Consider the following 14,786-nt stretch of genomic DNA (forward strand, 5'->3'; position numbering starts at 1 on the left):
CCCGGTCTTCATACAAGTGCTGCATTATTTCTTTCATGAAAATCAGCCTGTTCAATTTCTTAAAGTTTAGGTCATGCTTATTTTGAGGGGCGTTAGTTTCTTTAGACCTAAAAGAGCTAAAATATATTATTAGAAATCTGCTGTGGTGTATCCTGCACACCTCTTGAACTGCTTTCACTTGCCTGAATCATCGAGGCTGTGTGATTCCAACCATTGCTGTGAGCAGCAGTTGCAGTGCTCTACGTCAGAGGTTTTATTGGCCTCACTGCTGCTACGTGTTGAGGGATTTTAGCCATCTCCTGACCGAGCATGATAGAACTCACGAAAAATGTCTTTTCTCCTCTGAGAAATTTGAGTAATCATCTTGATTTCTGGCAGGATTGGAAGATGTGCTGCCAGAGTCTCAGACTCCAGGGAGCAGCAGTGGAGCAAGGCAAGGAGCAGTGTGGCATGGCTGGCATGTGATGTAAGTCCCACAGCTCCTGACCCAAGTGTGGCAGGACCTGACAGAGTTGTCCTCATGGACACCAGCAGCACTCGGGTCCACTAAGGCTGAGTCCTGCAAATGGTGGGCTGCAGTACAAATCTTGCACTTCTGCTTTTAATTCTGAGGTAGCAAAAATTGTTTATCAAAACTCCATTGTCTGTTGGACTGAGTAATTAAATTAAACATCCTTTTCCAGAAATGTATGTAGTGGTCTGATGTGACTAGAAGTTAAAACAGGAACTGAAACAAGAATAGTATGTTGTATTACACTGAGTATTTATATAAAACAATTTTTGGAGGTACCTTAGAAATCAATTTATGCTTCTGCAGTGAAACAGGTTAAAATCCACTCTCTTATGTGTCACATGCAAATACACGATGAAATTATGATAGATGCTCTGTGTGCTGTAATTTCATGTGGTTTATACACAGAATTGTGAAGATATCAGAATGACAGGGGTTGGAAGGATTGAGTCCAACCCCCCTACCAGAGCAGGGCCAAAACTAGGGCAGGTCATTCAGATATGCATCCAGACAGGTCATGAAAGTCTTCAGGGAAGGAGACTCCACAACCTCCCTGGGGAGCCTGTTCGGGGGATCTGTAATCCTTAAAGAAGTTCTTCCTCGTGTTGAGGTGGAACTTCCTGTGCTCTGTCCTGAATCCATTGCCCCTCATCCTATCACAGGGCACAGATGAGTTACTGAAGAGAGGTCTGAGTGATGTGGCTCTTGGTTGACATTATGTACCATCTTACTGATCCATGTTTTTCATGGAGAACACTTCGTTGGTATCTGTTCTGTAGGCAGTAGCCCTCTATCTTGTGAAGCTGATGGTGTACACTGGCCAGTTCTTGAGCTGTGACTTCTTTGATGCCACTGAATCAACAGATAAACAAGGCTAATAAAATGAATGTGTTTTAAATAGACCCACCGTTCTTAAATGTAATACCATTGCTCACAGTTCCCTGAGTTTACATATCAAGAAATATGTTTACACAGCTTATAAAACTTCTGTCTGACCTTAGCATCTGAGTCCCTGTTTTTATTTTGCAAGTTAATATTGTTATTGCTCTTGTACAAATGCAACTTACAAAGCGCTAACAATGAAAATTGCTTTTCTTTTCAGGGTTTAGCCCTGTTTGCTGTTGATCCACGTATCTTGCACATTTAAGTGAGCATGGAATGTTAAAACCTCTTGGCATGTCTGAAAGCACTTTGAAATGCACATGTTGAACTGATTTACTGTGCTTGACAGGTTTTATAATGAACTCTGGTCTGAAGTTGTTAGAAATAAGGGTCAGCTGGATATTAAAGGAGGAATTTTGTTCCAATACCAAGACTATGCTAGAGCATCTAATTAGGAAAAAATCATGTTAAATATTGTAAACTAAAGAAAAAACCAACAAAACAACAAAACCCTCAAACAAACCATACCAGATGGTTTAGGCCTAAAGGTGTTGCAGAGCTAGTGTAAAGCAATTTTTTTTTCTATAACAGAATTTTTTAAATTAAGAAAAACGGTATCAAGTTGTCATAGGTTTTGTAACTTTGACTTGCCTTTGAAAAACATCAGGCTGCTTCAGTCTGTACCATGTATTTCAAGTACTCTTAAGCTCCACAGAAGATACATGTGAAGTATTTTCTGCCCTAAACTCCAATCTAACTCTCATTAAGGAGTGGTTCATTTTATGCTGTGCAACATTGTGTTGTGTTTTCTTTTATGTAACTGGCTTCTAAGTCTCTTACTCTTGGAGGTTCACTGAAATACTGTTGAAAAAACAAGTGATGCTTGGGAAATTATGTAGGGGAAGTTGAGATTATTTTTTTTCCTACATCAAGCTTCCATATGTGAAATTACTGAAGTGTCTTAGTTTGTTATTTTGCAATTTTTTTTTTGCCTAAGTTTTGCTTGCTTAGAAATCTGAAGTACCAAGTACAAATACAAAGACCCGTTGTTATATGAGGTACTAATAATACATGGCAGAGATCTCTTAATATAGTATTATGACTGCTTTTTTTTTTTTGTAATTCAGGTGTCAAGGAATATCTTTTATGTGACTTTCATCTAACTTTTAATTCACTTTGGCAACCCAGAATTCTTCTTCCAGTTGTTTTTAATTAATATTTTAATATACCATGTCTGTCATAGTATGTGGCTTTCAGCTGATAATAAATCCTTTGCACTGTCTCTGATATTAAATATTTTTTTCTTGTGTTTACAATATAAATACAGATGTAGGTTGGGCTTTTATGCTCTCAATTGTGCCAAACCTAAGGAATTTCAGTTGGGGGTGAGCCCTGATCTCCCTTGCAGTCATTCAGAATTTGCAGCTTTAATGAATTTTCAAAAGGGAACTATCAAGTCTAATCATACTTGTAACATTGAGAGAATTTTAAACACTATCATAATGTAACACAAAACCTTAGCCTCCAGAAAATGTCGTTTATGCTCTTTGGAAGTTGCTGAAGCAAAACAAATCTAATTTTACTGTACAGAATTTACTTGTTAAAGCAATTACTATTGCTCTGCACACCAGCCACAGTCCCCAGGAAGCAACAGGAAACCTAAACCACCTTACAGCACTTCTCTTTCTGTCCCTGTCAGTATATGTTATTCTACCATTTGTCTTGCACAGCAAGGTGATTGCATTTATTAAGCTTATTCTTTGACAGAGCTTTTGGCACCTGTGCTGTGTTTGGAGTATTCAGGGTGGTTAAAGAGAGGACAGAAGCCTGACACTGTGAAGAATGATGCATGGCTTGTGAAGTACAGCATTTACAAAACCAAGAAAGCAGTAGTTGAGAGGTTTTCTCTTTCATTTTGCCATTTTGAACTTGGATTTATCTCTCCTGGACCATATTGGTAAGACTTGTGATATGAATTTGGGGAGAAAAGAGTCATGAACCTGCTTTATTTGGAAAGATCTTTGTGTCACGTAGGAACGCTGAGGTTCTCCTGTTAGATACCAGCAGTTCAAAGCAAGACAGTCAAAGCTACAATTTACGCCTATTAAACTCTGAGCAGCCAAACTGTGTAGCACAGAGACTTGTACATATTTAAAGATTATAAATACTGCTAATAGCAAGTTCTAAAGTGGAAATGAAGTATCACGTTAGAAAATACTATTCTATATATTTTACTTACGATGAAGAAAAAATCAGTATTGTTATGTCAGTCAATTTTTACTCTTACTACAAAAATGAATATAACAAAATAAGGTCCTCTTGGGCTGAAAAGCTAGTTTATTGGATGACCCACAACTTGCAGAGAGCAGACTTCTCATAAAAACCTTTCCTTATTGTTATCATCTTGGAATTTTTATAATTTGAAAAGATCAGAAGGAGTAGACAAGAAAACTGTTTCTGAAATTAGTTATCATAAGACTTGGTGCCATGCTTATTGGTTAGAGGAAAAATTTCTCTTCCTGGTGCCTGCCTCAAGCTATATCTTATTTTTAACCTCAGCTATAGCACACCTTAATTAGAGGACCACGTTAATATTTTATCAGTTCCATACTTTACTTTTTAGGTTCCTTAGGACCTTTGTGTAGAGGGGCTTCAGAGTTGAGACACCAGAAGGGGGCTTTAGTTGTGGAGGGGGTGATCTGTAACCAGAAGTTTTTTGAGAAAAGGAGGTTATTTATTCCAGCATTCCAGACTTGCAGCATGCCTGTGCTTGTATGGATTACCAGCTAGTTATAGGTTGGGGGCCAGGTTTTTATGGATTTGGTTTTATATTTTGGTAACATCAAATTATGCCTTTATTAAAAATAATATCTTTTTATAAATTATCAAATGCCTGGTAAGTGATATTTCATATTATCTTTTATATTATTGGAGTGTGATTCCTTTGCCTGTACTGCGTACTGGTTGCTTCAGAGACATCTGCCAGGGACATAAAAATTACTCTCTTTAAAATTCTCCTAAAACTCTCAAGTTTTATGCCACTTCTCTGAATATTGTTGTTAAAGTGTGACTGAAGGAGAACTCTAATTTTCTGTAATGCTTGCTTCTTTCTTAACTGGCCTGACTTTTAAATACTGAAAGTGATCAGCTATTATCACAGGCCACTAAAATGTCTGGGTTACTCTGTTCCAAGGGTCCTCTGCATCTTCCCATGGAGCTTATACTGCAAATGTAAGCAGTGTTACTAATGATTGCCTATTACTAATAGGCACTACTGTTATTACTAATATTTACCTCAGGCTACATTTTTGTCTCTCTGATCTTCAGTGCTTATTACTAAACTGAAAAAATTTAAAACCTCATTACACATACAAATAAACAAGTTTTTGTTGTGCTCTTTTTCTGATTTAACCTCACAAGATAGTCTTTGTCTTAATTAGCTAGTAATTTAAAATTTTATGGCTAGTCCCACTAAAAACATTTTTGTGATCAGTTATTAATTATTGGCCATCAACTTCATTTTCTGTGTAGATTCTTTAACAAGCATGACATTATTTAGCTTTCACATGATTCTGTGTTTCAGTGGTATAATTGAGGATGCATTTTACTTCTTGCATATCCTCAGATAGTGGTTTTGACTTCTTTAGTGCTGAGTACCTGGATATTGCTCATTCCCTCAAGTTTTTTTGACACCTGTTAGTTGTAACCTACAGACAGGAATGAGAGTTTTCTTTCAGCTTGTCAGGGTTAGAGTAATGAAGCTTTCAACAGGCTCAGTTATCAGACCATCTATGGCCAGTACAACGTTGGATGAAAGGGAATTTGAATTATCTTCCACCCCCATAGTGCTCTCTGCAATTTTATTGTACCCAATGAGACTTCCTTTTTTGGCCTTGGTATTTCTGTACAGGGAAGTTGCATTTTTGAAGGGGAAATAGGGTATTCCATGGATCACCTTGCTAAATTATCTGCCTTTCTCTGAATCTCAGAGATGACTTTTTCAGATGGTCCATTTTATAACCCTGTCCAAATGCTAACTTTACATGGCTTTATTCTTCAGAAATCTGTGGTGAATTTTTTTAAGGACACTAACTGGAAGTTTTAGAGGCACCAAACAGTGTTAGCCCCACTGCTGTGTAGCTTCTGTTGTCCTTTTTATTGTTGTCTGATTTTTTTTCTGAATGCGGTAACGTTGAGCATTGAAATAATTTTTACATATCAGTGGGGTGCAATTAAGTATCTTTTAAAGACAAAAAAGATTTTTTTACTACCATCCTCATTCTTACCTCTTGGAAGATCTTAGTAATCACTTGCAGTAGTATCTGCACAGGAAGCAAGTAAAGAAAGTTGCCTTAGTTGCTGTATGTAACTGAATACTACTGCCTATCAAAATAAAAAGCTGGCAGAAATTAATGTAGGAGGTTTCTATTGCTGCTCCTCCAAAACAGCACTATTTATCTTTAATTTTCAGCTTAATTACAGTCTAAGCATCTTTCCCTTCCTCCTCCAAACACAAACATTTGGTTCGGTTTAAGATTGGGGTTTTTTCTGTCTTGTTGCTTCCAGTGCAACAAAAGTAGTTTTTCTTTTCAGTAAATTAAAAAAGAAGATAATAATTTGAAAAACTGTATGTATTGGTAATACTGTACACAACGATTTATTAATTTTATGACCCTTTATTTGGACATACTGAAGATAATGTAACATTGGCTTTGTTATGGAGAAAGGCAGTGTGGTCTAAAGCACATAATTTTTATATGCATTATATTTGAGAGATGAGTGTTTATATTTTTCTGGGCACTTGATTTCTTTACCTTAAATCATCAGGAATGAGAAAGCAGATTAAGGTGTAAGGAATATAGTGGAATGTCACTACTTGACTGTGGGAATGAATTCTTGCTCTCTGTCAAATCTCTTCTCTGTACACCCACACAGGGATTTTTACTCTTGTGTTTAATCCTTTCTGCTTTAAGGCATACCTACAGGAAGTATTAAGAGTAGCTACTAACCAGAACTGTCCAACCCTTATCCCAGCACTTTATCCCTACTTGGAATTGTGCAAGTGCAGCTCCAGACTGCTTCACATAGTATCTTTTGAAAGGACTCGATGCCAGACCTGTCTTCTCTCAACCTGGAAAGCAATGTTTACATAAAATGCCTCAATTTATGAACAATAAATACAAATTACTTGAGTTTAACTTGCTAAACTTCTTATGAACATGTTTATAACAAGTTATTCACATTTAGTCTTTGTAGGATCGTAAAGATATATTGTGTTGGATTTTTAAAGAAAGAACTGGTAAAATAAAACTGAGCAGGAACTTAAAGAATTAAACTGCTGATCTGCAGCTGTGTATCTCCATTGCTTTGACTGGAAAATGAAAGAGACTTTAGCATTAGTTTGAACAGTACTCCTAACATTGGCACCTGAAGTTTACTAAAATGTGTGAAATGGGTTTGTGAGGGTTCTGTAGAATATAGCAGGGGAAGAAACACTAAGTAAATGTGGAGGAAAAGTTCCATTGTTTTAATTCCTGGGGACCTGAAGAATTGTCTTATGTTTTCTTATTAATTCAGTTATTGACTAACTTCTTTTGAATATCTTTCATTAGATTTCCTTTCTGGATGTTTCTTCGACTGCCTGTGACGAATGGGAAATATTTTTCAAGTTGTAATGGATTTTAGACAACATCAGAACGAAAGCTGGCCTAGTAGCAGCATTTCTGCCTGAGGAGGATAAGCACCATTACAAATAATCATGACAACTTCTCACATGAACGGACATATCACAGAAGATTCTGACAATGAAGCAAAAAATGTGGATCTTGCATCTCTTGAAGAACCTCAGAAGCACAGAGAAATGGCTGTTGATTGCCCTGGGGAGTTGGGCTCCAGGATGATGCCCATGCGGCGAAGCGCTCAGCTTGAGCGAATCCGTCAGCAGCAGGAGGACATAAGGCGCAGGCGGGAAGAAGAGGGAAAGAAGCAAGAACTGGACCTTACTGCTTCCATGAGGCTAAAGAAGCTAGCACAGATTCCTCCTAAAACTGGAATAGATAATCCAATATTTGACACAGAGGAAGGAATTGTTTTGGAGAGTCCTCATTATACTGTGAAGACAGTAGGTAGGTAAAATGCAATCAGTGGGCTGACGAAGAAAATACTTAGTTGGTATTAGTGTTCTTTTAGGCAAATGAAAACCTAATTTATTGGATTTGTGGTGGTTTGGGCTTTTTTATTTATTTAGTGAAGCACAAGACCATGTGCCTCAGCAAGTGGCTTTTACAAGCAGAACAGTCTGTGAAACAGTTAAATATCCTGTGTTTAATGAATTCAGGGGATGTGTCCATTCTGTTCAGGCTGAGAAAAACCATGCAAGTAATATCCGATTTTTTTTTTTTTTTTTGAAGCACAGACCAAAATAAGCAATGAGTAAACACTGTCATTGAAAATAGATCACAAGAGCTTTTAAAGATAAGCATGCTGGTAATTTATTCTTATTCTGATTGTCTTGCATTGTCAGTTCTCACCTAGTTTCTGTTTTCTCTTAACATATTGGCATTGGTAGTGCAAATCTGCTTAGCCTGGCATTTGAACATGGATGAAAATAGTGCTACGAATTTTTTAAGAAATAGATTCTGAAATTGTTCACTTTGTAGCTGTCATTGATTTAACTGTGCTTGTGTCGAAAAATAGTTTTTCTCTAAAATGTGGTATGTTACTGGAGTAAAAAAGAAGCACTGTGAATATGTAGAAACCCAGTTCAGATTTCCAAATCTATACCTGTTCTGCAATCCATACTATTTTAAAACAGTGCCTTTTTGAGGCGAATGCATTGAAGATTCTTGCTATTCTTTCCGATTGGCTGATAATTGAGAAAAGAGTAAAAAATAGGTATAAAATTGCTAATTTGTGTACTCAAGCAATGTTTGTGATACAGACATGTCTCTATTCCATAACCTTTGGTAAGCTTTATTGTATGAATCCCTCTTTAGGAAAATTTAGCTTGAAAGGGTCATCAGGAAGTCATCCAGTCCAACCTCCTGATGAAAGCAAGGGTTGGTTACCAGCAAGGCAAGTGTTCCTTGGTTTAGTGCAGGGCTTGTCAGCTTCTGTCCAAGAGACCTCTTTGTAAAAACCAGATTCTGTACTTAACTTTATGAAGCATTCAATATTTGATTGTGAAATTCTCCTTAAAGAGAGCACAAAGCAGAAGATGAAAAGATTGAAGTCAAACAGTACAAGTGACTTCTCTTGGGACTTTTTTAGCCACAGTGGCTAGAAGCTCTGAAGACAGGAATTGGGAGTGGGAACCTCAAAAGGGAGGAAAGAGAGTGGCTTTGAATTGGAAAGCTGAGTCTAGGTGTCATGCCAGAGATGCTGAGAACTTGGAAACCAGTGGGCAAAGAAGGTAGCCATGGAAGCTGTTAGAAATGAGAACGTGAGTATGGCTGTGGCAAACTTGAGAATCAGCAGGGAGCTGGGGTAGACTGGGGCTGTTTGAACAGAAGAGACAACGATGGAGAACTTGCTGTGGTGACAAAAGGCTATTTTGAAATGTATCCATGTGGAAGAGGTAAATTAGAAAATAGCAATATATAGTCTAAAGTGCATCTTGAAGGAAAACTGGTTGCTTGATATTATCAACAAGGACTCTTAACTCTTCATTTTTCTAATCTAAATTTGGATCTTGTCATTGTTCTGCTGCCAGCAAAGGTCTCTAAAAACACAGTAGTAAATTGGATGTTTTAGCTACAGCTAATACCCTCAGTGTTCTGGTGCCATGAAAATTAGAAAACTCATGATGTCTCTATTTATTCTGAATTGTGGTAAACAAGGCTTTAAAAGTATGTGCATAGAGCAGAAGTACTGCCTAGCTTGCTGTGTAAATATAGTCTGTTCTTTGAGCTGGAAAGACAAGGAGCTTTAGGAGATCTAACTTGGCTAAATCATGATACAGCCATATGTGCATCAGCTGGATTAGGGTTTCATAGTCACCTGTTTCAGTTGGAGAAATCATGACATAATAAGGACAGGAATACAAGGGTATTGCAGTTACTTCCCTGCCAGACAAAGTTATAGTAATAATTGGATCAGTAGTCTGGAGAGCATTTTTTAATAGTTTAGTGCTCCTGTTAAGAGTGGTGCTTTTGGTTATACTGAAGTGTGATGTTAAGTTCTTGGAAATTTTAAAAAAGTTCTAAATGAAATGCTGTGATGTCTTAACTTTTATAGCCCATAAAGAATCTGTGTTCTGTCATTAGTGCTGTCAAAAACTTACTAAAGCTTAATATTACAACTTATTAAGTAATAATTTTAAATTTAACAAAGTGCTTCTGCAGTAGCTTGGGCTCTTCCAAAATTTTCCTCTGATATTAAGCATGTTCTTTTTCCAGCTTCTGCATTAATCGTTCTAACATCTGAAAATAATACTGAATTTCAAAACATGATTTGATTTTTTTTTTTTTTTTTTTTTTTTTAATTCTGAAAGCTGTCTGTTCCCAATTAGTGTCAGGGCTAGGGATGTGGCCTTAGAACGCATGTTTGCTTACAAAATAATACAGTATCATAGAGAGGATTCAAGTAACTTATCCTTAATATTCTTGGCTTTTTATTTAATACCTTACTTGGAGAGACCAGACTTTTTATAATTTATATATGCAACTTTTTCGTATTCAAGAAGCTTGTTAGCCCATGACTTTTTAAAAAAAAAATAACTGCTAGTATGTGAAATTGTTTGCACTTTGCCTATTTGGTTATGCTGAATTTCTGACCTACACTGCTGCTCACTCTTTCCATCTTTAACTTTTACTGTCCTAACAGGAGTGCTTGGTCACTTTTACCAGGCTCTAAGCTTTCTTTGGACAACCCCAAATAAACCCGGGCAGGTGCTAGTGAATTACAGAAATGTTAAACTACCCTTATTCCATCGTTCTTAAAATACTGATTTTGACTTTAATTTTGATTTTTAATGTTGGGGTTTTTTTGTGTGTGTTAATCCATAAAGCCTCTGCAAGAGACACATGTTTTAAATAACAATTGCTTAATATACCTGATTGTATATTTAGTTTTGAAAATGTTTCTCATGTGCCCGCGTCTCATTTTGCAGATCTTTGCCAAGTTTTTAATCTGTTCGTCTTAAGAATCAAAAACAAATACTAGGTTAAACAAATTTTATTTTATTTATAAAATAAAACAGGGCACTTAACCAAAACAATTTTGTGTTTGTTATCAAAACAGTTTAAGGTTTAGACAGCTGTCTTATTGGAAATAACTTTCTGCACACCTAGAACATGTGCACATATGCATTTGACTTTTTTCACAGCAGTGTACTTCTTTAAAATGCAGGGAATTTTTTGTTTACTACAGTTGATTTAGTTATAATCATACAGCTAATTTAGTTAATTAAGTTAAACTGAATGAATTAGGAGTAACTGACATTCCATGTAAGTACATATTTTGTGGCTACAGTGAAAATAATTTTTTTGTAAGGGGAAAAGATGCCCTTTTTTTGGTTTATACTTTGGGATAAACTTGTAAGTATGCATAAAATAAACTTTCAGATATAGTTTTGTGTTAAAAATACTTTCCTTAGCCCTGTGATTGAAGAAATACACAGAGCATTAGAGAGCTAGTACCAACATATACAGTACTCTAGAAATCTATAAAAAAGCTTGGAAATCAAAGTATTGGTGCTGACATACAATAAAGCCAATTATATCTAAGCCTGCTGTTCGTAACTTTTTGTTTAAGATGATAAACAGCAACCATTTTCTTGTCTTCTTTTTCTAACCTACCCTGCTATGCTGTGACCAGGGGTCCTCCCCTGCACTTGCATACTTTTGCCTTGGCAGTCTTCTGATGAATGTGTGCATGGCACAGTGCTCACTCACATTCCAGCCATTTCATAGCCTGGTGGGGAAAAGGGCTGCACTGCTTCTTAAAGAAGACTTGAAAAAAAGGGTGTTGATTGCTAATTGATCTGCGAATAAAAATATGGACTTGTTCTGCAAAAGAACCCTGACTTTTCTCTGTGAGTAAACGCAGATGTTAGTCTTTTACTGAGCTTTTCTTTTCCAAGGCAACCCTTTCAGTAGAAAATATCTAGAAACCATAGAATATATTGGTTTGTGTTGAAAGGGACCTTAAAGACCATCTGGTTCCAACCCCCCTGCCATGGATTCTTTTGTTACCTGGCATTTATCTTCTTAATAAAAGGTAAAAAAAACCCCAAAAACCAACTAAACAAACCACTGAAATCTGTGATTTAGAATTCAGAGAAACAGGAACATAGTTAGGCATGCATAAAGATAGGTATGTATGTGCTTCTATGGATATGTTTGGATTTTTTTATTATTAAACAAGTGATTAGGAAATGCATTGCTAGTTTTTGGGAAATATTTCATTTCACTCCTTTGAAGCTTTATATCTCTTTTTGAACTGTGTTAAGAGGGGTATTTGTTTGCTTTTTCAGGGAGGTGAACTTTTGGTATAGGGCATTTCTATCCAGCACTGTTGAAGGTTGAGAGCTATAAGGGGAGAAAAGGAATTGTGATTGTTAATAAGAAAGAGTGACAAACTAGCAAGGTGCTGAGGAGGTAATAGGTAGAGGGATCCAGGAGCATAATGTGCAAAGAATAAGATGTCTTTATATGTTGCTGTCCCGTGAGGAAAATGTATTAGAATTTCTTCTTGTGTTACATATGTATGCGTGTATGTGAGTTCTCGGGTACATTAGGAGGGATAGACCAGAATTAATACCTCACTGAGTTTTTTTAAATCTGGCAACAGTAACAAGCAGCAGAATTTTGGGTTGGTATGTTTTTTAACTGAGTTCAATAGGAACTTTACAGTAACACAGTAATATCTGACTGGTTTGCACTTTTTTTTTTTTTTCCCATTTCTTGAAAATAGTTCAGTTCCTCAGGTTTGGGAGAATCAATTGCTGAAATGCTTTGGTATTCTGCATACTCTACCAGGCTAGAATTTTGCCAGATGACAACATCCTATTTATCAAATATTCTTGCTTGTAGAGTGTTCTTTAGTTTTCTCTCCACATGGTGTTTACCCTGTGTGACAGGCAGTAGGTTGTGCATACAGTTCCCTGTTGGCTGCCTTCATTAGGGTTGTGAGCTGTTCTGGATTTCTCCTGTGGAATATCCTGCACAGCCGGTACCCGAGCTTTCTGTGCAGCTTTTGTGCTACTGCCCTTTGTTTCCTTGGTGGTTACAGGAAGAAGCCCTTGAACTTGGTGGGTAGGATATTTCAGCGTGTGTGGGATGGTTTTGGAGGCTTTTTTTGTCATTTTTTAATTGTCCTGCAAAAGGAAAAGTGCAAGAGTAGTAGCTCTAGGTTGTTTCCTTTTAATATACAGAAGACAGACTTTGCTAGCTCAGAAGTGAAAGCATATACCTGGGTATGCATTGTCCAAAATTAAGAACATTACATTTACTTGGAACTCATATTTTATTAGGCTTTATTGTTGTGTCTTTTTATCAGCTATTTTAATTTTTTGCTCAACAAGTTTGCTTCTATCATTGTGTAGTGTACTGGTGAATTTGAGGTTAAAAGTATGCAAAGGAAATTTTGACAGAATGTATACATGTTAATTATTAGTATCTATGTGATTTTTTTTCATGTAAAAATGCAACTTAGCTTTTGTCTTGGTAGCGTTCCATTTTTAAGGTTCTTTAATTAGCTCACAATGAATGAAGGTTGTTAAAACTTAAAATTGTTCTCAAAGCTGATATTTTGATGCCAATAAGGGAGACTGACCTCAGTATCAACTGACAGTTTTAAAATTTGGGATTTTCTTTGTTCAATTTTTAAAAAATACCAGGATTCAAAATTCTAGCTTGGTTGAATTTATTTTAATAAAAGTTAGCTGACCAACCAGCCTTTTGTCCCTTTTTTTTCAGATAATGTGTGAGAATGAGTACATTATTTCAAGACCAAAACATCCACTGTTTTTTTATTTGCTTGAGAATTTCTTGCCTGTGTTTATACGGATTATAGGTATTATTCATATTCCCTGTTTTAGGTAGATTCTCAAGTACCTAATATTGAGAATTTACCTACTTTGCCAAGATTTGCACTGTTTTTTAAAAAAACTCTTAAGTTTGTTGGCAGTCTTTAAAAAGCACTATAAAGCTTCAGATTGGTTCTTGAAGCTCAAGAATGCAGTATGTATATAGTATCCTGCAAACATGTAGAAACTCCATATTAAAATATCTTCAAATGTTTTATGTTCCAAACCTAACTCATAATCTCTTGGGTAAAAGATGTGTATTTTCTTCTGGTGCAGATGGCTTTCAGAATTCACCACAGATGTTCATTTTTTCCATCCTTGCTTTTTCCTCAATGAGCTAAGACTGTGCATAATCTTGTGCTTACAAATGCAGCTTTCTGCAGTTTTCTTCTCAAGCTCTCACCCTATTAGTAAGCTATATTTAGTATATATATGTTGCAGACATACATGGAAAAATATATCAAAATAATCGTGAATATCGTGAAAATAAGTCTAGCAAAGGAGTTCTTTTCATATTGCAAAATAGTTCTTCTTTCACATTTGGCTATACATGAGCTGCAGCTATTGGATCTTCTATTTATCAGCAATTTCTTTCAGCAAAAAACTGTTCCTTCAAGAGGAATTTAAAGTTAAACAGTGTATCAGCTTTTTTATTTCTCCTTTTACCAAATTGGTGTTCATTTTTAGTGTTTTTTTATTCAGTCTGCTAATACAAGTCAGAGTGAATAATGGATAACTAATAAAAACTGAACAGGAAAAAAAAGTTGGTAGAAATCTTAATATAAGCATTGTTTAATTATGAATCTTGTTAACTCATATCTTATTTGTATTTTGTTATTTCTTACCTAGAAGTGGAAGAACTGTTAACTTCTCTTAAGCATATCCAGCACGTTTTGGTAGACCCTCAGAGCCAAGAGGATATCTCTCTCATTTTACAGCTTGTTCAAAATAATGATTTTCAGAATGCATTTAAGATACACAATGCTGTTACAGTGCACATGAACAAGGCCAGCCCTCCATATCCTCTCATCTCCAATGCTCAGGAGCTGGCACAGGAGGTATGTATGGTACGCATCTCTGTGACATATATGAAACCTATAATCATAGTTGTTGTTCAAATATGTACCTGTCAAGCTTGTCTGAGTTCCTGAATGTTGAGTATGAATGGGATTATAGTAGTCACTGATTGCTATATCTGGTTTTTCCAGATTGGCAGAGTAACCAGAAAAATATTCTGGGGATGTGACCTCCATTTTTAGTACGGTCAGATATGTATCAGAAAAGGTACTGTGTTTACAAACAGGAGAAGAGAGTGGTTATGAAAATCTTTTACCTTCAGTATTCTTTATTCCAAGCATTCAGGAA

The 14,786-nt window shown here is 36.2% G+C and overlaps 1 protein-coding gene across 3 annotated transcripts in view; it reads left to right on the forward strand.

Moving 5' to 3' along the window:
- Positions 1-14,786, forward strand: part of PALS1 (protein associated with LIN7 1, MAGUK p55 family member) — a 56,998-nt gene that overhangs the window by 21,749 nt on the left and 20,463 nt on the right. For 2 of the 3 annotated variants that reach the window (XM_071744404.1, XM_071744405.1), the window contains exons 2-3: positions 7,006-7,518; positions 14,271-14,479. In XM_071744404.1, coding sequence (XP_071600505.1) covers positions 7,152-7,518; positions 14,271-14,479 — 576 coding nt within the window. In that variant the 5' untranslated portion in view covers positions 7,006-7,151. Of the gene's footprint in view, positions 1-7,005; positions 7,519-14,270; positions 14,489-14,786 lie in introns of all 3 variants that reach the window. The other variant, XM_071744403.1, reaches the window with a different exon arrangement.

Source organism: Heliangelus exortis, chromosome 5 (assembly GCF_036169615.1).
Source record: "Heliangelus exortis chromosome 5, bHelExo1.hap1, whole genome shotgun sequence".
Lineage (NCBI taxonomy): Eukaryota > Metazoa > Chordata > Aves > Apodiformes > Trochilidae > Heliangelus > Heliangelus exortis.